The 20,800-nt window shown below is 34.9% G+C and overlaps 1 protein-coding gene across 1 annotated transcript; it reads left to right on the top strand.

Annotated features, from left to right (window-relative positions):
* Positions 1-16,136: 16,136 nt before the first annotated feature.
* LOC109166818 (ADP-ribosylation factor-like) lies at positions 16,137-20,030 on the top strand. The gene is made up of 7 exons (XM_019315701.1): positions 16,137-16,260; positions 16,764-16,932; positions 17,375-17,445; positions 17,689-17,808; positions 19,462-19,580; positions 19,664-19,745; positions 19,839-20,030. The coding sequence occupies exons 2-7, from the start codon at positions 16,785-16,787 to the stop codon at positions 19,842-19,844; spliced, it is 546 nt and encodes a 181-aa protein (XP_019171246.1). The 5' UTR covers positions 16,137-16,260; positions 16,764-16,784; the 3' UTR covers positions 19,845-20,030.
* Positions 20,031-20,800: the final 770 nt, after the last annotated feature.

Here is a 20,800-nt window from a genome sequence, read left to right as displayed (position 1 = left end):
CAACGCAATTTTTTTTCCAACTGGTGTGTGCGTGTATGTGAAGGTGTGTGCAACGTGCTAGGATAGTAGGATAAGGCATGAGAATGTTTTTTTTAGCTGGCGGTTTATCTTGTAGAAAATTATTATTAAGATGTGTGCATAAACGATGGTGTTTTCCGTTTTTTTTTTTAATGGAAAAGAAGGTACGAGGGGTATTCTGTTAATTTTGTGTTAAACATAGTTGAATATTTAGGGTGGTGTGTTCGTACATGTAGTTCAGCGTGTGCATGAAACTAGGTTCAATAATGGCATGGGAGGTGTGTACAGATGTTTATTATTTTGTTGTGTGTTTTATAACATTTGAAGTGTGTGCGTTTCCGTGGTATGGTGAGTGCAAATCGTAGGGTAAAGAGGTTTGCACTGTCGTTAATTCATTTTTGTACACAGATTTATTAATAGGGGTGGACATGGAATGAAATTGTTAGTTTGTTTAGAATGAAATAGACGAAAATGGTATTATTCGGATGTGTTGATATGGGGCGGGTTTTTTGTTTTGTGGCGCTGGTGGGTGCGTATATGTGTTAAGGCGGGTGCACCGTGTGGCGGATGCACACGCCAATACCCGACTACGCACAGACTATTGTGTCCTATTACTTTGAACATGCACAAACCTCAGTCATAGTGAAATGCAGACGCCAACATTCAACTATGCACAAACCAGTGTTAACACATCACCGATTAAAAATATTTGCATTCCGCGAGTAAAAAATAAAAAAAGCAAAACATTGGATCCCTAAGATAAAATGAATATGGAAAAACGATTAAAACTCATGCTCACTGTAAGCAACAAAGATCTGTAATCAAACACAAAAACATAAACATTATTATACAATCGATACACCAAAAACACGCGTTACAGTACAATGCCCAAACTGATGGTATTCTAAGCACAGACCATAAACCCAGTAACATGCACACGCCATTACAGAACTGCGCATCGACTATTTGGTCCTATTACTTTGCACACACCATGGTACACACACGCACAGACCATGGTGACTTAAGTTGGTCACATGAGTGAAGTTTAAGAGCATTGACTAAAGATCGATCTCACCAACAACAGTGTGCACGTGGAAATAATCTCTCAAAGTGAGAGGGCTCCCAGATCTAATCTCTGTGTTCAGTTCATTTACACTTAGGTTTTCCATGACTTGGTCACAACTCACAACCATACATAATTACAAGTCAAGACGACCTTTCGTGTTCACGTACGCAATCGAAGTCTTCCAATTCCACTCTAATGACGCATTGGAACTCTGTTCGTCAATTTACCGCTATATATATATTAGTGAGTAAATCAGAGAGTTGTGTGAGGCCAGGGAAATGGAAATGAATTTCTTTGTAGTGCTTTCTTGCCACCTTATTCTACTCATCTATCTTCTGAATACTCCATTCTCCCATGGAATAGAAACAATTTCTGGAAACAAATATATAACTCAGGGTAGAACTATATCGTCTCCCAATGGAAGATTTGAGTTGGGTTTCTTCACACCAGGTCAATCTTCCAAGTATTACATTGGTATTTGGTACAAAAACATCTCCCCTCAAACAGTAGTTTGGGTAGCAAATATGGTGACCCCAATCCCCTCCTCCGCAATCAAATCCTCCAAACTGAGAGTCCTAGACGGCGACTTGGTGCTTGTAGACGGGGCACAAAACTTGGTGTGGTCAACCAATCTTAGCGCCGCCGCCTCCGTCACCACGGTGAAGCGAAACTCTGTTCTAGCAACTCTTGGCGACAGCGGAAACTTGGTTTTGAGCGAGGATGGCATCAATTCAACAACCCCACTTTGGCAAAGTTTTGACCACTCGACACACACAGTTTTTAACAGAAAAAATAATTAGTAATTCATCATCACAATCACGAGATCCCCAAAACTAAAACTCCAACAAGAAAATGTAATTAAGCAAAATTGATTTCCAGAAAAAGCAAATTAAAGAAAGTAAAACTAAGAGACCGAAGTATCGGAGCAAAACAAGAAGTAGCTTACATTGATGTCATCGCCGACAAAATTGATCTCCTTGTTCGCTCTCTGGTCAATCAAGTATGAACGAGAAGTTGAGAACGAGACTACGAAACTGAGGCGAGGCAGTGACTGGACAGTGGTGAAGACGGAGGCGGCTCACGATCGGCGACTGAGGCAGGATGAGAGTGCAGACGGAGACCGGGAAGCTGGTGGCCGGTGGCAAGGAGAGATGAGCAGCTGCGACTCTTGAGAAGAAGAAAAATCGAGAAGAAAGGCAACTATCGGCTTTGAAGAAAAATATACGCACAAGGAAACAAATAAAATATCATGATTTTGATAAGGAAAGAAATAAATGTGTGTGCAAAATTACTCAACTATCCTAAGTATATTACAGATCAGTCATTTACAAATAAAAAATTTTGAAATCTGAACCGTTAAAATAAAAAAATGAATGCTCAGGATTACATCTCATCATCTCATCTAACTAAGAGTCTCATTGGATCCAATATATATATATATATATATATATATATATATATATATATATATATATATATATATATATATATATATATATATATATATATAAAGATTTATAAAATATTACAATGTATAATTATACTTACATTTTTAATAAAATTAATTCTGCTTTGTATCATAACATTACAACAATACTTATAAATTTTTGTCCGTGCATCGGGCACGGGGCAAATACTAGTATATATATATAATTTAGAATTATACAAAAACCTTCATAGCCAACAGCAGAAACAAAAAATTAGTATGCAGAGTTTCATCTCCTACATCATCATAAAGATAGTAGTAGTAGTAATTATTAATTAATTAATTAATTAATTAATTAATTAATTAATTAATTAATTAATAATAATAATAATAATAATAATAATAATAATAATAATAAATTTTAAAAACAAAAACGCAAAGTGATGTGGCATCAAATTTTGATCCCACATCGGAAAAAGAATTAAGAAGGGGCATTGAGCTCCCTCATTAAAAGGGGAGCTCAACCAGCAATTATACTATGGACCATGGTTCAAAACGGCAGACACTATAGTGTATCTAAACTGACACTATCTCACGTATTATTTTTATTATATTATCAAATGAAACTGCAATTGAATTGAAATGAAACAGTAGTTGTGTTGAAATGAAGCTGTAGTGTATACAAAATGAAACTGAATAACAATTTCACATATTTAAGTATATATTGTCCAGCGAAACTATAGTTATATTAAAATGATACTGTAGTTGTGTTAAAATAAAACTGCAGTGCATATTTGATGTCTGGACCACAATGCATTGTGGACCGTGGTCCACAGTATAATTTGCCGAGCTCAACGCCCCCTTGTGCATCCCAGCCCATCCGAATTTCGGATGGGTAGAAAAATAAAAGCCTCAGGTTTCATTAATAATGGTTTTAGACATTTGCTTAAAACGCTAAGGAGAAACGCTGCTAAATGCAACGTTTCTAAATTTAGTGGTTTGGAGTCAAAATGTCAAAATTAGCAGTTGTACAATTTTAGTTAACAATAAAGATTGTTTTAGAGTTAACTTCTTTTTGTCACAAATAAATATAACATTTGTTACAATGTTCATTGTCACAATAAAGTAATTATTTGTAACTACTTTTTAGGTCACTGATAATCATTTTTGCGTCAAGAACAATTCTTACAATAAGTACAACTATTGTGACTAAAGTGTTGTCACAATAAAATAATTAATTGCAACGATTTAAGTTGTCACTAGATCAATTTTTTGTAATAACATATTAGGTCACAAATTCTATATTTATTGTGACCACTATTCATATCACTCAAATACTACTTTTAGTGTAGGTAAATATTGTCACAGAAAGTCTTGAGTAATTGTGACAACTTTTCAAAAGTCGTCACTACTACAATAGTGACGGAGGATATAGTGACAATAGGTGACGACTTCAAAAATTGGTCACTAATTGCAATAGTGACCAAAAACGATAGTTTTGGTAACAACTTCTGTTGTCATTAAATGTGAAATTTCTTGTAGTGAAAACAAGGAAAATCCACAGTTTCCTACACCATAATTTCATTGCATGATGTTGTCATGTATGCTACCAATAGTAACCCAATTGCAAATAACACACTACCAACAAAAAAAAAAAAAAAAAAAAAAAAATTAAAGAGGACAAATAGTGAAGATGAAAACAATGACAATGCTACTCAAAAGAGAATTAAGAATACTTAGAAAAATTCAAACCAAAAGTAGTATTTATTTGGATTATCGTTTTTAGACTATTGATTTTACAAAGTTTGCAAAAATTTATTTTAGTGATAATTATAATAAATCTCGTATATTATCTTTCATTCATATACTTTGATTACATATTTAAATAAACAAATTCGACATTCAATTACCTATATGTATGAACTTCTCCTATATAATCTTGCATTGATATACTTTCAAATCCTTATTTAAAGAGTTAATACCTCCAATCTGAGTATTAGCAATTCACCAGATGTGGTCATTTAGTTTTTAAATGACCTTCAATGGTCCTCCATATTTTAAAAAATAACCACCCGTGGTCCTAATTCTTTAAAAAAAAAAAAAAAAAAAAAAAAAAAAAAAAAAAAAAAAAAAAAAAAAACGAGTTTAAAATGACCACAAGACGTCCTAAAAGGACCACAGGTGGTTATTTTTTAAAACATGAAGGACCATTGGAGGATGTCATTTAAAAATCGGATGACTATAGCTGGTAAATCGCTAATACTCGGAGGATCATTAGAGGTATTAACTCCTTATTTAAATATAAACATTAGGCATTAACTCATTCGCGCCATGCACGTGTAAAACTAGTCTTAATAATATTTGGGGGCATTTGGTTCATAGCTTTAAATTCTAGGTATCTTGTTCCTTTATTTTTTTGTTTTTTTTTTAAATAAAATAAATTGGAATGAGATTGAAATTATGGAGGAATGAAAAAGTCATTACCATACAAAATCACACTTTTGTTTCTTGGAAAAAGACTCTTAAACAAATTGATTCCAATTATTAAATATTTGAGTCTTTTTTTTTTTTTGGGTGCGCATTAAATATTTGATTCTAATTATAATACAACCTCCTCAATAAAAATATAGTTAATGCGTTTTTGTTTTATTTATGAGTGACTCTCCGGTAAGCCGTCTCACTGATTCGTGAGACAAGCTAGATTAATATGGAAATATAATACTTATATTAAAGTATATGTAATACTCCGTACTAGTAAAAAATAAAATGTTTGTTACTAACAAAAAGTGAAATAATTTTGAGAAAAATGTACTCCGTAATACTTTTAAATCAAACATATTATTTCTTACTAAAATATAGAGTTAATTACCTATTTGGTCCATTGACTATGAGGATTTCACCAATTTAGTTCTCGGCTATCAAAATTTCTCAATTTAGTCCCCAACTAAGCTTTTTTACACGAAATGGTCCTAGAATCAAACAATGATTTTTAAGGCATTAAAAATAAGGACAGATTAGTAATTTCACTTTACAAATCAACATTCCATTAATCATATTCTTCGCCACCACCGGCGGATACTCAGCTCGCCGGAGCTCACTGCCACGTCGGAGAGTCGCAAGAACCAGGGGAGAGGGAGAGAGTTGCTAGTACCTGCTTCCGCCGTGGAATGGCTCTTGGTCGAGTAGTACCTGCTTCCGCCGTGGAATGGCTCTTGGTCGAGTAGTACCTGCTTCCGCAGCTGGAAATGTTGTCACTGTCGTCGTCGCCGCCCTTTTCGTTGTCGTTGTCCGCCTTCGCTGACACCGGCTTAAATATAAACAGGCCATGGATCGAGCTAGAGGTGTAAAACAACCAATCGTGCACGTCCCAGAACACCTGAACCGGCACCTTGTTAATCGTCACGGTCTGATTTCCCTGGAATTTCCACTGCAAATTCTCGATGTGGATGAGGACAATCCCGTCGACGCTGATCCACATCTTCGTGTCTCTCGGCCCCCACTCCGTGCTCTCCACCACAATCTCGCTGTCCTTTCTCGTCGCCCGATCGAATTTGGCCCGCGTTGCGAAGCTCTTCTTCCGGAAACGTGGTACTTCTTGTAGAACATGACGGCGTCGACTAGCACCGGCCGGGATTTGGTCCATTTGTAAGATTTCTTCTTGTAATTCCGTAAGAATAAGACCATCTCTTGGTCGGAGGACACCAGCTGTAACACCCCACTTTTCTTAAACTTAATTACAGTTCTAATACCAAAATCAAGATAAACTAAGCAGCAGATAAACAACTTAAATAATAAACTAGTGAGAACGCCACCGCCACAACCACCTCTCCACGGTGATTGCACAGGCTAAGGATGGAACTAAATCATTAAACCAAACTAACATTCAAATTACTTAACTTAAAGTCACTTGGGGAAAAACACCCCGATGTCTATCATCGAACATAAGGATCATACGTCTACAATCCATCATCAAACATCATAATAATAAAGGGAGATTAGATACTAGATCTACTAAACTAGTCTAACTCGATCATCTCACAAACGCTAGGCCCACCTGAAATGGGTTTTACAAAACAACAAGTAGACAAGTAGGAAAACACCCGTTAGCACGAAGCTAATTATAACCACACTCAACCTTGTAAAGTACTACAGTATATACTTTGGAAAAACATTTGTTCACAAACTCTAATCAAGCAATCTCAGCACTTAGATAACTTTAAGATACATCACAGGCTTTCTATATGCTTGCAACCTATAATATCATCAGGCATGCTTCAAATATATATAACTCCTCAACACAAACACTCCAACACATATTTCTCATAACAAAACTCATCATAACGAACTCATGCTATCAATCAATTTCATACTAACAACCAATACGAAATTATCTTCATGCTTTCAAGTTCTCATCATGCAAACTAGATATATAAGACATCAAAATGCAACTAAAGCAATCATGCTCAATATACAATCTCGGTTAATCATTCTCATATGCAATCTAGTGCAATACTATACTCAAATGCAACCTTATGCACACATTCTCATTATGCAATCTCGTGAAATACTATAAGTATACTAATACACTCGTTTGTAAAAATAGAATACTTTTCTATGGAGGTCTCTTAGAGCCACAAGGACTCGCTTGCTTTCTTTTTTTTGAGTCGCAATGACTCGCTTTCTTTCTTTCATTTCTTAGAGTCGCAATGACTCGCTTTCTTTACAAATGGACGAGGTAGGAACTTCACCGTAGTGTGAACGAACCTATCCAGGCACGGCGTCTAGCCGGCCTTGTACTCATCTCGTCCACCGAACCACTCTCTTGGTTCTATGCTCAAACTCTATGGAATCAGGTATCGAACTATCAGCGTGCACACCCCCTGACCAGGATTCCAAGCCTGGCGGGCAGTTTCCAACCTCGTAACATGGGAATACTCCGTGTTACATATACTGGGACTGCAATGTCCATTTCTTTCTTCCGAGAAGACATAGTCCAAACGGGGTTTTCCAAAACCTCACTGATATATATATATATATATATATATATATATATATATATATATATATATATATATATATATATATATATATATATATATATATATATATATATCATGCACGAAACTTATGCATGTCACATCTCAACAACTTCTCAATGCAACAAGGTAATGATATACCACATGCTCATGAATTTTCGAAAGTAATACTTAGGCTCACGTTGGCCACTTATGCACTTTTAAAACATGATATACTTGGAATGCAATTTACTGAACAACATGCTTCAAATCTATATATCATAGTGATTTCTCAAGAACACAATATCATGCTTGGTTTGCAACATATCAAACTCTGTATATTTCTACCATCAAAATAGACTTCGAATTCCATTGAACATACAACACATTCTACTCGTACTTTTCTAACAATTCTTATTCACAAAGTGTTCATGCTTCTCTATTCAATACACAATTAGCATCAAGAGGATAAAACAAAGGAATACCCAAAACAGTGAACTCAAATATCATTACTGTGAAGCATTTCATCACAAATTCTACCATAACATGCTCATTTCTAATCCAAATTCAACGAAATCAAAGCCAAAACGTGTGTCAAGACGGCCCCGAGGTACCGAGCCACAAGGGTTCGTGACACCTGGTCCGAAACGACACGTAGATGAGCCGCAAGGGCCCGGCTACTGCACAGGGAGCAACACACGGACCATGGGGTTATACACTTTATTGATCAAAAGCTCTTAGATTAAACCTTTATAGGGATACATAGTATTTCCTAAAGTATACGATGTTAATAGCTAAGAAATTCTAGGGAAATAATAGAATAAGCTTAAAATATCTTTATAATCAAATATACACCACATACATAATTATATAAGTATATATTCTCAAAATCAAGTATAATATTTCCCCAAAACATATATGCTCATATATATATAATTCTTGAAATAGAGCTTTCTTGGCAAATCATAGCTTTTGGTAGTTTAAACCCTTCTCAAACATATTTATGATTTTCTATAAAAATACTTTTAATTATAAATAAACCTTCAAGCCTAAGTAATATATTAAATAAACCAAGATAATTTTTCAAAGGGTGAAGTTGCTCAAGTGGACGAGGTTTGGATTATTAAACAAGGGGTTAGGGGTTTAAATCTCACCTTAAATAATTTTCTCAAAGCTTAACACATCAAATTGAAGCTAACTGAAGCTAACCAAAAAATTGTTAACCATAGGAATTGATCCTAGGTATAACTTTCAACACACCAGCACTCAAACCAATAACTTATAACAAACCTTGGTGATAATTCTTGTCTAGATCCATCCTTATAGTCCGTGAACTCCCAGCGGACCATGGTGACGGATCTTGCCTAGATCCGTCCCTATAGTCCGTGAACTCCCAGAAATAGGCTTCTGCTATTCTCTGCTTCCCTTCTCTAAACAACACAGATCCGATACTCAAATTCCACAAAATCACACAGCATATCAACAACAAATAACTTACATTTCATCATTCTAAACACCCAAAATACATATATATACACACTTGAACAACTAAAACACATAACTTAGGGCAAAATATTATATTTGGGAATCTGTGGGTTATACCTCAAGCTTCAACCTCAAGAATCCTTCCATCTCCAACCTCAAGCTAGGTCTTCTTCTTTACCATCTCCATTTCTCAAGCAACAACCAACACAAACAAACACATCTAGCTTAGATAATCTCATCTTAGAAATAAGCTAACCAAAGGAAATGGGAGAAGATATCTTACCAAGTCTTGAAACCTAAGCTTGGGAAGAAGAAGAAGCTCCAAAAAACTGAAGAAGATGAAGATGTTGGAGAAAGACACGAGAGAAAGATGGGAGATGAGAGCTGCTGATTTCTTTTGAATGAATAGTGCAACAAGGGAAAAATGTTATCCCTTATACTTAGGGTTTGAGGGTAAAAATGTAAAATAAAATTGTAGGGTTCACCTTGTACCATGAACCATAGTCTAAAAAGATGATTTTTGAATAACTTGGGGTCAAAAATAGATTTTTCAAAAGATAGTTCTAATTAAAAAACTTGGTTCAGGTTTCACAGGTTCCTTCCGGTTTCACTTAGATTGACTTTTGGATCCGAAACTTGGTACGCAATGTACCCGAAAATCTATGATTTTAGATTTAAAATAAGTCCCGGTGTTGAATTTACTTAAAAGTGGCTCAAAATAATTTATTCAACACCGATTTCATCGCAAAAATTTTTACGGAGTGAAAATGGCTATTTCGGAATTTCTTAAAACCGAATTTATAAAATTAAATTTTGGGTTGTCACATCCTACCCCCCTTAAAGGAAGTTTCGTCCCAAAACTTAGAAGGAACAGATGGATTTTTCTTAGAACGGAAGCTTTCGAAAAGATGGTAAGAACTTCAAGAATTGACTTAGGAGTTTTTCTCGGAATACTTAGAAGAAATGGAATCTCTGATTTCCAAACAAGTACCCAAATAACTAGGGCGCTAAGCTCAATCTAACTACTAGAACTCACTAACTCAAAGTTTCTTTGTTACTCCTCTTATTCTTATCGTTCTTACCACTTCTTCAATCTCAACACTAAGTTTCTTTATTTCAGCTCTCACACAACTTATCATTTCTAAGTTCACATCCCCTAACTTGCTCTTTTCTTACTTAATTCAATTCTTAGTTTCTCGTACCTTATAAAACACACAACCTACTTACAACTTTTCTCCTCACCTTCATATATTTCACAAGTCCAAAGTCATTGTCAATCATCCTAAACTTCATTTCTTTCGGAGTTCATAACTCCTGACTTATCCATTCATCATCCCTTCAAAGGTAGATGGAATCACCTTCACGCTTGGTTTATCCAACCTTAAGTCCAAATTCTCTGTGCTTCAAGTTTGACTTCTAACCTTCGAGTTTAATCTTTGAAATTCTCTTCACCGTTGATCTCAAAAGCATCCACTTGAATGGGTTTGACTTCTTATTGTTGCATCAACCTTTACACTTGTCTTCTTCTACAATTGTGGATCTTTAACCGTAGCCTCTAACCTCTAATCACTTCCTTTTCTTCATATTTGCCTCTAGTTGCACGAAGATTCTCTTCAACTTTTGGGGTTAGCTTGGGTCTTGTAGACGATGATGTCGATCAACTCGAGTAAGAACAGCTACAACTGGCTCCAAGCCGCACGTGGAGTAACCTTCTTCATCAGGCTCTTCGGTTGACTAGATATGCACGCTACTACTTCACTTCTTCGCAACAAAAGATCTCATTACTTCTAACTTTCTTTTCTCAACAGCAAAGATCACACAAGCAAAGCACACAAACAAGATATAAGCATAACTCTTATACTTGTCACATTAACAACTTCCACATAACTCGCAACTTTTAACTCTCGACTTTCAACTTTCACTTTTCAAGGATATTAACAAGGCTAAATAAAGCAACTTCTTAACAAACAAACTTGAATTCACCAGATAGGTGTACACTTGATTTGAAGGAATTTGACTTCACAAAAGAGGAAAGTGGGAGGTTTCTAAATTTGAAACCCAAGAGTACTATTGGTTACAAACAAAGTCATGATTATCAAAGTCATGGTTTTCGAAGATTCAACCAAGGAGTCTCGTGAAACAAAGGCTGCAAAACGGATTCCAAGAGAAGGACACAACAAAGAATAGTCTCAATGAAATAACTCAATACTAACGGATTCCAAATAGAGATGCAATAGGGATTTAATCTCAAGCAATAGATCAACACTAGTGGATTCCAAAAGAAGATATAAAAGAAAGATTGTCTCGAATCAATAGCTCAATAGCTCAATAACAAAGAAAGAATACCACAATAGACGATCTCAAGACAATAGCAACATGATCTGAAAGTACAAAAAGGATACATAGTCAATAAAATAGCCCTTCAAGAACAAAATACTTTCAAGAATACTCAACAGATATAAGCTCGTAGGAATAACTCAACAAATACGGATTCCAACAATATGAATTTCAAGGAATATAAGCTCAATTCAAATACAATGAGATTCCAAGAATAAGACTTTCAACAAGATCATACTAGCTTCAAGATTCAATTATACTAGCATTGCAAGTCAACGATAGCTCAAAAGAATACTTAGAAAGAATTTATAAGCATTCTAGATACAGATTCAACAATAAATCGTGGAATATCAAGAATAGACATTAGCAATAATTCAAGGCTCAACTCAAAGAAAACAACTTCTCATACTCAACTCTAGACATTAGATAGCTTCGATAGACATTGAAAGCAAACTGGAAGTAGCCAGAATGACTCAGGAATCAATAACAAGCTACGAGAAAATTTCCAGAAAGCATAAGCTCAAGCTTGATGGTACGAATTCAAGGATTATCATGCCATCAACAACAAGGGATTTAGAATAGAATATTGGCACAATGAACACAACGAGATACTCAAGAATTAACTGCTTTTAACTTTCCTTTTCTTAAAGCAAGGCTTACAACAAATAAGGTACATAAACAAGAAACAAGTATAAGCTCTTATACTTTCCACATTAGCAACTTTTACAAAACTTCTACTTTCAAACTTTAACTTTCAAAGTCTCAACTTCTAGCTTTTCACTTTTACTTCTCTTCTTCACTTACAAAAGATAAACAAGCTGCACTTTAAACACATTGATAAAGCACATAAACAGATAAGCAACCGCAAGGAAAACTCACAACCTCACCGCGTTCCTAACTAATACTTAGAGTTTTTCTTAACTCTGATTCTCATACTTAGCCACTGAACTTAGAATCTTTCTCATCTTAATTTTCATAACTTAGGGTTTTTTCCCCAATCTTATCCTTCCTAGGATTTCCTTTAAGCTCATCTTCTTAACTTATCCCACTTAGGGTTCCAACATAGAGGTCATTTCCTAATCGGTCCTTCCTAGGATTTCCACTTAGAGTTTCTATACTCAATCCTAAGAGTCAAACTTCTTAAGTCTCCCGCGGTTCGTACCGCTCTGATACCAACTTGTAACACCCCACTTTTCTTAAACTTAATTACAGTTCTAATACCAAAATGAAGATAAACTAAGCAGCGGATAAACAACTTAAATAATAAACTAGTGGGAACGTCACCGCCACAACCACCTCTCCACGGTGATTGCACAGGCTAAGGATGGAACTAAATCATTAAACCGAACTAACATTCAAATTACTTAACTTAAAGTCACTTGGGGAAAAACACCCTGATGTCTATCATCGAACATAAGCATCATAAGTCTACAATCCATCATCAAACATCATAATAATAAAGGGAGTTTAGACTACTAGATCTACTAAACTAGTCTAACTCGATCATCTCTCAAACGCTGGGCCCACCTGAAAGGGGTTTTACAAAACAACAAGTAGACAAGTAGGAAAACACCCGTTAGCACGAAACTAATTATAACCACACTCAACCCTGTAAAGTACTACAGTATATACTTTGGAAAAACATTTGTTCACAAACTTTAATCAAGCAATCTCAACACTTAGACAACTTCTGTATGCTTGCAACCTATAATATCATCAGGCATGTTTCAAATATATATAACTCCTCAACACAAACACTCCAACACATATTTCTCATAACAAAACTCATCATAACAAACTCATGCTATCAATCAATTTCATACTAACAACCAATACGAAATTATCTTCATACTTTCAAGTTCTCATCATGCAAACTAGATATATAAGATATCAAAATGCAACTAAAGCAATCATACTCAATATACAATCTCGGTTAATTATTCTAATATGCAATCTAGTGCAATACTATACTCAAATGCAACATTATGCACACATTCTCATTATGCAATCTCGTGAAATACAATAAGTATACTCATACACTCGTTTGTAAAAATAGAATACTTTTCTGTGGAGGTTTCTTAGAGCCACAAGGACTCGCTTTCTTTCTTTCTTTTCTTAGAGTCGCAATGACTCGCTTTATTTACAAATGGACGAGGTAGGAACTTCACCGTAGCGTGAACGAACCTATCCGAGCACGGCGTCTAGCCGGCCTAATACTCATCTCATCCACCGAACCACTCTTTTGTTCTATGCTCAAACTCTGTGGAATCAGGTATCGAACTATCAACGTGCACACCCCCTGACCAGGATTCCAAGCCTGGCGGGCAGTTTCCAATTTCTTTCTTCCGAGAGGACGTAGTCCAAACGGGGTCCTCCAAAACCTCACTGATATATATATATATATATATATATATATATATATATATATATATATATATATATATATATATATATATATATATATATATATATATATATATATATATATATATATATATATATATATATCATGCACGAAACTTATGCATGTCACATCTCAACAACTTCTCAATGCAACAAGGTAATGATATACCACATGCTCATGAATTTTCGAAAGTAATACTTAGGCTCACGTTGGCCACTTATGCACTTTTAAAACATGATATACTTGGAATGCAATTTACTGAACAACATGCTTCAAATCTATATATCACAGTGATTTCTCAAGAACACCATATTATGCTTGGTTTGCAACATATCAAACTCTGTATATTTCTACCATCAAAGTAGACTTCGAATTCCATTGAACATACAACACATTCTACTCGTGCTTTTCTAACAATTCTTATTCACAAAGTGTTCATGCTTCTTTATTCAATACACAATTAGCATCAGGAGGATAAAACAAAGCAATTCCCAAAACAGTGAACTCAAATATCATTACTATGAAGCATTTCATACAAATTCTACCATAACATGCTCATTTCTAATCCAAATTCAACGAAATCAAAGCCAAAACGTGCGTCAAGACGGCCCCGAGGTACCGAGCCACAAGGGCCCGTGACACCTTATCCGAAACGACACGTAGCTGAGCCGCAAGGGCCCGGCCATTGCACAGGGAACAACACACGAACCATGGGGTTATACACTTTATTGATCAAAAGCTCTTAGATTAAACCTTTCTAGGGATACATTGTATTTCCCAAAGTATACGATGTTAATAGCTAAGAAATTCTAGGGAAATAATAAAATAAGCTTAAAATATCTTTATAATCAAATATACACCACATACATAATTATATAAGTATATATTCTCAAAATCAAGTATAATATTTCCCCAAAACATATATGCTCATATATATATATAATTCTTGAAATACGGCTTTCTTGGCAAATCATAGCTTTTGGTAGTTAACCCCTTCTCAAACATATTTATGATTTTCTATAAAAATACTTTTAATTATAAATAAACCTTCAAGTCTAAGTAATAATAAGTAATATATTAAATAAACCAAGATAATTTCATAAAGGGTGAAGTTGCTCAAGTGGAAGAGGTTTGGATTATTAAATAAGGGGTTAGGGGGGTTCAAATCCAAGGTCTTCTTCTTTAACACATCTAGCTTAGAACACAGGCTTAGATGAGAGCTGCTGATTTCTTTTGAATGAATAGTGCAACAAGGGAAAAATGCCATCCCTTATACTTAGGGTTTGTGGGTAAAAATGTAAAATAAAATTGTAGGGTTCACCTTGCACCATAAACCATAGTCTAAAAAGATGATTTTTGAATAACTTGGGGTCAAAAATAGATTTTCCAAAAGATAGTTCTAATTAAAACACTTGGTTCAGATTTCACAGGTTCCTTTTCGGTTTCACTCAGATTGACTTTTGGATCAGAAACTTGGTACGCAATGTACCCGAAAATCTAGGATGTTAGATTTAAAATAAGTCCCGGTGTTGAATTTATTTAAAAGTGACTCAAAATAATTTATTCAACACCGAATTCATCGCAAAAATTTTTACGGAGTGAAATGACTATTTCGGAATTTCTTAAAACTGAATTTATAAAATTAAATTTTGGATTGTCACACTAGCGTGGGTAGAAATCCGAAACGGGTTCGGGGCCGCCGGAGAATTTCGCCGATCAAAAATCCCAATAAGCCTCCCGAAGTTGGATCTATGCTGCTGGGCGAGAAGAAGAAGAAGGAGAGACGAAGCTTCGGCAGTTGCTCTCCATGCCTCCGTCGTCGGGTGAATCTGAGAGCCCTTTTTAGTTTGACGAGAAATTAAATTGATTTTTTCAAATCCCGAATTTTCCCTTTTAGTTTGACCAGAAAATTTGACTGAGGACCATTTCGTGTATAAAAAACATAGTTGAGGATTACATTGAGAAATTTGAGTAGCCGAGGATCAAATTAGTGAAATTCTCATAATCGAGAGACCAAATCGGTAATTAACTCCTAAAATATACACAATATTCCTAATTAGTATTATTTTCTTATATAATTATTACATTTTCATCTCAACATGACCTGTGAAACGGTTTCACATGAATTTTTGCCTTTTTTTAATACTACTGACTCTATTATAATGTTAGCATCTATTCATAATTACTTTCTCAATCTATTAAAACACAAAAGAGTCAATATCAACTTCACTTAGGCTCAAACCCACGACGCTTTGCCTTTATTTATTTATATTTATTTATTTATTTATTTTCGCCTAAATCTAAACCTAAAGTTTAATCGGATGGTATATTTTAGATAGAAACAAAAATAGATGGCGCATTTACAATTCCACACTCACCTTTCGCCCTATATTTATTGCCTCACAAGGTTCCGGGATTCTAACCGGCTCCATTTCTCCCAGCTCCCTCTCTCTCTCCGCCGTGCGCGCGCTTTCTCTCTCTAGATCCATCTCACAGGAACACCTTTCAGGTAATTCTCACACAAAATTTTGCCATACCGAGTTATGTATGTATGTTATTGATTCGTAAACCGTAAGTTTTTGTTAAAAATGCCTTAGATTCCTCTCTTTTTTTTCTTTTTTCTTTTTAAATTTTTTTTTTTTTACTTGGAATTCGTCGTTTAGCGGAAAAGTAGCTCGAATTTACGTTGCGATATTATTTGTAATTGCCGGAGACAGTTTTTCTGTGAGATTTTTATGTTGTTGTTTGTTTTTTTTTTTTTGGTTGTATTGATCTGATCTGAAGATTATTGGTTTGTGAAAAGGCTGCGATCTCTGAAAATCTGTAGGGCTCGAATCATGGAATTTTAAATTTTAGATCCAGATCGAAAAAGAAAATGATTACGTTATTCGTTTGTTTTTAGAACTTATATTTGTATCTTGATCTGCGATGCAACGTGAGAATATGATACTATGATTTGATCAACTTCAGAGATTTGAAATTTTTATTTTGATGCAACTTAATGATACATAGGTATCTCAGCAAGAAAGAGAAATGGGACTCAGTTTTACCAAGCTCTTCAGCCGGCTTTTTGCCAAGAAGGAGATGCGCATTCTGATGGTTGGTCTTGATGCAGCTGGTAAGACCACCATCTTGTACAAGCTCAAGCTTGGAGAGATTGTCACTACAATTCCTACCATTGGTATGCACTTTCCCCCATGTTGGTTTTTTAAGTTCTTTACTTTGTATTATGCAGTATGGCTTCGCCTTCGGCATAGTTCTCTATAGTGCACCTCTAGAGTATGAGTTTCTTGCTTGTTTCTATGTTATCTTGGTTTTCATGTATTTGTACACAATACGCCTTTACCTATTTATCTAAACATGATCTATAATGTTTGTTTTGGAAATATAAAATGTACACTGCATGAGGCAAGGCAGATCCTCTTTATTAGGTATAGGTTTGTTAAAAATTCTTGATTTTGAATTTTCTTGCCCTTTTCCTTTCCTCAAGGAGCAGGGTCTTCCCTGACTTGGGCTTTCATTGAAATTAGAATCTTTTCAGCCTTTATATGATTATTATCAAACTCTGGTGCTTTTGTTTTTGTTTTTTTTTGGCACTATCAGTAATGATTGACTTTCTACAGGTTTCAACGTGGAGACTGTTGAGTACAAAAACATCAGCTTCACTGTTTGGGATGTTGGTGGTCAGGACAAGGTATAATCATTTTTATTTTCATCTCTTTTCTTATGTAATTAGTTTCAGTAAATTATACATATCAATTCATGAGGTTAAGAGATTGCTTGAAAAGAGCTAGTTTAATAATAAACTTCTTTCTTTTTGCTCTATCTCTAAGGATCTGTTGCGTGGCATGAAACTAATGTGTACATCTCTTACATCCCTTTGTAATCTCTCTATTGATGTATAATCTGTACTTCCCATCCTGTGTGCATTTGGTAGATCCGTCCATTGTGGAGGCACTATTTCCAGAATACACAGGGCCTCATCTTTGTTGTTGATAGCAATGATAGGGACCGTATCGTGGAGGCAAGAGATGAGTTGCATAGGATGCTGAATGAGGTAAGAAGGCTTTCATTATGTCTACATATATATTTTATTGCTGGTAGAAGAGACAGGTAAGCTTATATAACTCTATAAAATGATGCATACTTATTTGAAGTAACAGATAAGTTTATGTAATAAGGGTAAGGTGCACATGTAGTATCTGAGTATTGATTCCTTTTGCTTCTGAAATCTGATTTTTACTATTTGATGTTGATGTTTTTTTTTTTTTTTTTAAATTATCTCTGTAATTAGTTTTCTGCATATTAATTCCTATATTTTATTTAGACATGTCTATAGGTATGTCAAAAATTTTGGAATTAAGGTCTAACAAAAGTCTTATTAGAGGATTGTTCTGGATCTCTTGATGTTATTCCTATCCTTTGTTCAAGTTCATTGACTTGCTTCAAGTTGTCACTTTCTGAATCTTCTAGATCCATGGATACAGCGAGTAGTACTTTGGGTGGGCCGATGTTCTCTTCTTCCTCTTTGTTAATTATGAAGTGGCTTGAATCTACATGATTGGCCTGTTTTGGTGCATGAGATAAAGGTCTTCATGCCTATTGGAGCAGGAGACCTGGTTAGCATGTTGTCCTACATGCTGTGCAATTTCTCCTAGTAAGTGTGTTAGCTCTCCAAGGCAAATCATTAAGCTCTTGGCATATTTCCTCGCCATTGAAGCAAGACAATGCTTCATGGGAAACATTATTCAAAGAGAGATCTTGCTCCTCTGTTGGTAATTGAGCACCTTGATGCTCAAGGATGATAGTGTTGCTTGGTTGACGTATGTTAGCCTCAGGACTAGGGCATATGTTTTTTTTTTTTTTTTTTTTGGTTTTGCTTGGGTCAATACTTTCTTTCTGCCAGCCTGGGAGAAACTTGTTATATTCCATTTGGAGCCATTTGAGAATGATGATTAGAAGGGATTTCAATGAAAGAAACTGTACTGAATGAGAAGAAAGTTGAGACATAACTTGCTAAATTGGGAAACCACTGGTGTTTGTAGCTATGCAATGAATGCTTGAGTAGGTGGCTTAAACTTGGAAGTTTGAAGCACTAACAATATTTTTTGACAGTTCTAGAATGGAGAGGTAATGTTCTTTATATAGTGTTGATTTTGGATGGGTATAGCTAATCAATTGTGAAACCACTTTCCTCACTATGCTTGTGTTTGGTTGGTGACTGTGACCATTGCCTTCATTATACTCATGATTGCTGTTTGCATTACACGTTGGTTACAAAATTAGGGTGGGGAAAATTCCCCAAATCATGAGAAATGAATTGGACAAAGCTCGATTCCTTGTATGATACTCGTAATTAATACTCTCTATGACCAAGTATGGCTTACTCTATGGTTGTCAACACTAAGGTTTGGCTAGATTCTTTCCTACTCTCCACCATTTATATAGAAGACATCTTATGCAAGTATCCATGAGTCTTTCAATTTTCTTTAATGTAATTTTAAATTTATTTTACAATTTTGATTAGACCTATGGGAATGCCATAATTGTAGGAATCAATGCATCCTAAGTACTAGGGTATTTATCGGTTTGAGCCTTTGAGGTATAAGCTTTGGACACGTGTCAGCAGTTATCCGCTTGGGAGCAAGAGATTTAGCTTTGATTAAGGTGAACTTTTATATATATAGCTAATGATTGACGCTTACTACAGGATGAGCTCCGGGATGCTGTCCTACTGGTGTTTGCCAACAAACAAGATCTTCCTAATGCAATGAATGCTGCGGAGATAACAGATAAGCTTGGTCTCCACTCTCTGAGGCAACGTCACTGGTAAAGTTTCTAAAGATTTTGAGGTTTGTGCTTTAATTTTTTATCTTCTGGGTTTTGCGAGTTTGTCCTTTGGGTGTTAACAGGTACATCCAGAGCACCTGTGCAACTTCTGGAGAGGGGCTTTATGAAGGTCTTGATTGGCTCTCTAACAACATTGCTAACAAGGTAAAATTCTTTAACTTGGACTTTCTGCATGCTGGGTAAAATCTATCTCACTACCATTTGTAAATGAGATTGTAAATACTGCTTTATTTACAGGCCTAAAGCGGTATAGCGTTGGTTTGTCGTCGTGGATTGATCCTGGATGCAGTAGTTTTTTATCTAAAAAAATTGGGTTATGAACTTCAGATATATGTAACTGTTTTTTTTTCTCTAGACTTGAGTACCATGTTTTGAACTAGTAAATGGCCTACTTTCTTTTCACGTTTTAAATTGCTTTACTTAGCTCTCTCTCTCTCTTCCCCCTTGGCATTATTATTATTGTTGTTATGAATGTTGAGGACACTTGAGTAATTCTACCTACAAGGCTATAAGTCATTTGTCTTGAAAAAGACGGTTGAGTAGGTGAAGCATAATTCTAATATTTAAAGAATATATTACTAGTTTGATTTTGGTCAACACTCTTCTTAGTTGAGTTGTTTGTACAAGGTCTTTCTAAACTTTTAGAGTCAAATTATACTATGGATTATGACTCATATTGCAATGTATGTAGATTATAGATAAATGTTTATTTTTAATATATTGAGGTCATTGTTTGTATACGGAAGGTTTTGTAAGTTGTAAGCATATCAAATAATGAACCTTCCGTGTCTAAAAATACACTTTTAATGTATTAAAATAAATCTTTAATATATTAAAAATGGTTCTAATACTAATTATTATATCATGGATCATGATTTGTATTGCATTGTGAATTTTAGTTTAAAAATTATGTGTTCATTGTTAAAATATTCTATATTTGTAGTTAATAATTTCTATACATATAAACAAATTAAAAACATATGGTAATTATAGACATATAACATGATAACTACAGATACAAATTACAAGTATATGTAGTTATCGTGTGTCTCAACAGAAATGGTTAAATGGATCAGGTCCAAGATATAATGATTGTTTTTTAATATGATTTATTTTTTTTAATGTATTTTGTGAGTTATTACACAATAGTAAAATTTATTCAGTCCCTACCAAAAAAAAAAAGTAAAGTTTATTCAGTA

The sequence above is a fragment of the Ipomoea nil genome, unplaced genomic scaffold (genome assembly GCF_001879475.1).
Source record: "Ipomoea nil cultivar Tokyo-kokei standard unplaced genomic scaffold, Asagao_1.1 scaffold3105, whole genome shotgun sequence".
NCBI lineage: Eukaryota > Viridiplantae > Streptophyta > Magnoliopsida > Solanales > Convolvulaceae > Ipomoea > Ipomoea nil.
This window is presented reverse-complemented; position numbering and strand designations above follow the sequence as displayed.

Coding starts and splice junctions, on each gene's coding strand:
- LOC109166818 (XM_019315701.1), top strand. CDS start 16,785: ATGGGACTCAGTTTTACCAAGCTCTTCAGCCGGCTTTTTGCCAAGAAG. Junction 17,809..19,461: donor TGCATAGGATGCTGAATGAG/GTAAGAAGGCTT, acceptor CGCTTACTACAG/GATGAGCTCCGGGATGCTGT. Junction 19,581..19,663: donor TCTCTGAGGCAACGTCACTG/GTAAAGTTTCTA, acceptor GGGTGTTAACAG/GTACATCCAGAGCACCTGTG.